The following is a 1,935-nucleotide window of genomic DNA, read 5'->3' as shown; positions in this document are numbered from 1 at the left end:
TGAGCAATGCCAGACCGAAATTCCCGACCTCAAACGTTGTGGGCGGGACTAAGTTCGGAATGGCACCCAGGCTAAAAGTCAGCCTTCTTAGATGTCAAACCGTTATTTACGGGTAAATTAGTAATTTCACCGACACAAATAAGTGTTATTATCTAGTAAAATGCAGTTTATTACTTGGCATATAACCGTAAACCAAACCTAGAATACAGCAAACCAATCTACTTAACTAAACTCTTATTTATATGTAACATTAGTTCAGTTTTATAACGCTTTATTTACCTGATCATTAGTTACTTTTACTTTGTAAGCCGTTGGTAGGTGATGGCCAATAATAGAAACTGCTATGTGGTAACTTTATGGTAATTACCCACCAAAAGTATCGATTGTTACATAGTAACATACAACTCTAATAATTACCTGCATAGCTTAATTTTGGGGTAAATACCAAATAAAGTTTTTCCTATTACCAAGTAATATAGTGCGACTTGCTATGTCATTACTTGGTTATTGATGTACTGTAAAAGAAAGCGTTGCCAAGTTTTGTAGAAGCAGTTTTATTGCCTTATATATCCTTACACATGGCCCTATACTTACTTAGCAACAAAACAGTACATGCTGAAGGTCAAGTATGAGTCTTAGCAATAATACAGTCCTTAATGCCTTATTCGTACGCAATTAGATGATATATTAAGAGGTTTTGGCATAAGCAGAGAACATCTGTATAAGCATTCCTCCGAGTGTCAAAGCAACCGCTGGCGTCGACCAGCACACGTGAATTCCAGTAATCTTTCGACATGATATTCCTGTGCTTTGCAGTTACGTAATGCGATGTTGAGACTATAAAACAACTGAGATGACATGAGAGTTTCGAGGGAATAACTGAAATGTGACGATGCAGTGCTGAATGTATGAAGTGTTTAAGACGGCTGTATGAATTCGGTTTTGTAATTAAATGTTTCCCCCCTCCGGATGATAAAATGGTGTGAATCGTGGCCTTCTTTCTGTCATAAGGGAATTCTACCAATGAGCTTTCATAGTTTCAACCTTTCAACCTTAAATCCGATCTTCCGGGTCTGGTTTTCAGCTTCAGTATAAAGACTCACGATGCGTTCGCTCTGCTCCTGCAGCTGGACGTTGCTCACGATCTGCGTCCTCAGGATAAGGACCTCCTCCTTACGGGCGTCGAGCTCCTCGTTGGCTGCCCTCAGCTGACTGAGCAGCAGGTTGTAGCTGTCCTGCAGCTCACTGGATGAGCTGTCCTGCGATGCTCGCTCAGAGATGGTCTTCCTCAGGTCGTTCAGGTCGTTCTTTAGCTTCTTGTTTTCCGATTCAAGCTCCTGTCTCTGTTGAGGAACGCAGCTTCTGTTACCATCAAAACCTGAACTGCTTTTCCTGCTTACATTAGAAATATGTCTACATTATTGGTGTCTTATAAACATCTAATAAAAACAAAACATCTTCACTATGTTAACAAGAGCCTATCGCCTTATAACAGGGAACTGGTTTCAGCGTTCACACCAGGACCTCTGCAGTTTTTGCTTCTGGTTCTGTTCCAGCGGCTCAGGCTGTTTTAGAAGAGTTACGGGAACTCTATACTTCAGCAGAAGTGTGTCACAGTTAGCTTGTCGCAGGTATATTTTTGATTTATGTCCCATATTGAGGTGTGGTCTGCGCTATGTTATTCCACGCCACAACGCTGGAGGGATAATCATGAACTAGCTAGGATTGTGGGTGTCCGTGTGTCGGTTTGACGAGCTTGTTTGCCGTCTACAACCCCTGATTCAACGCCGGACGACACACAGTTCACCCCTGAGTGTTCTCCAAAGGCTGGCCGTGGCGCTGAGTGTTTTGGCTTTGGGTGCAAACCAACAGACCGTCGCACAGAGCTACAAACTAGCGTCCTGTACGGTGTCTGGGATAGTGTCCGAGGTGTGC

General features: G+C 42.7%; 1 protein-coding gene across 2 annotated transcripts in view; it reads right to left on the bottom strand.

Moving 5' to 3' along the window:
• Window positions 1–1,935, bottom strand: part of myo5b (myosin VB) — a 63,159-nt gene that overhangs the window by 14,945 nt on the left and 46,279 nt on the right. For both annotated transcript variants that reach the window (XM_015391087.1, XM_015391088.1), the window contains exon 27: window positions 1,104–1,343. In XM_015391087.1, the coding sequence (XP_015246573.1) occupies window positions 1,104–1,343 (240 nt within the window). The remainder of the gene's footprint in view (window positions 1–1,103; window positions 1,344–1,935) is intronic.

This window comes from Cyprinodon variegatus, unplaced genomic scaffold, assembly GCF_000732505.1.
Source record: "Cyprinodon variegatus isolate N-32 unplaced genomic scaffold, C_variegatus-1.0 Scaffold524, whole genome shotgun sequence".
Taxonomy (NCBI): domain Eukaryota; kingdom Metazoa; phylum Chordata; class Actinopteri; order Cyprinodontiformes; family Cyprinodontidae; genus Cyprinodon; species Cyprinodon variegatus.
Note: the sequence above shows the minus strand (reverse complement) of the source record. Positions and strands in the feature narration are given on the sequence as shown.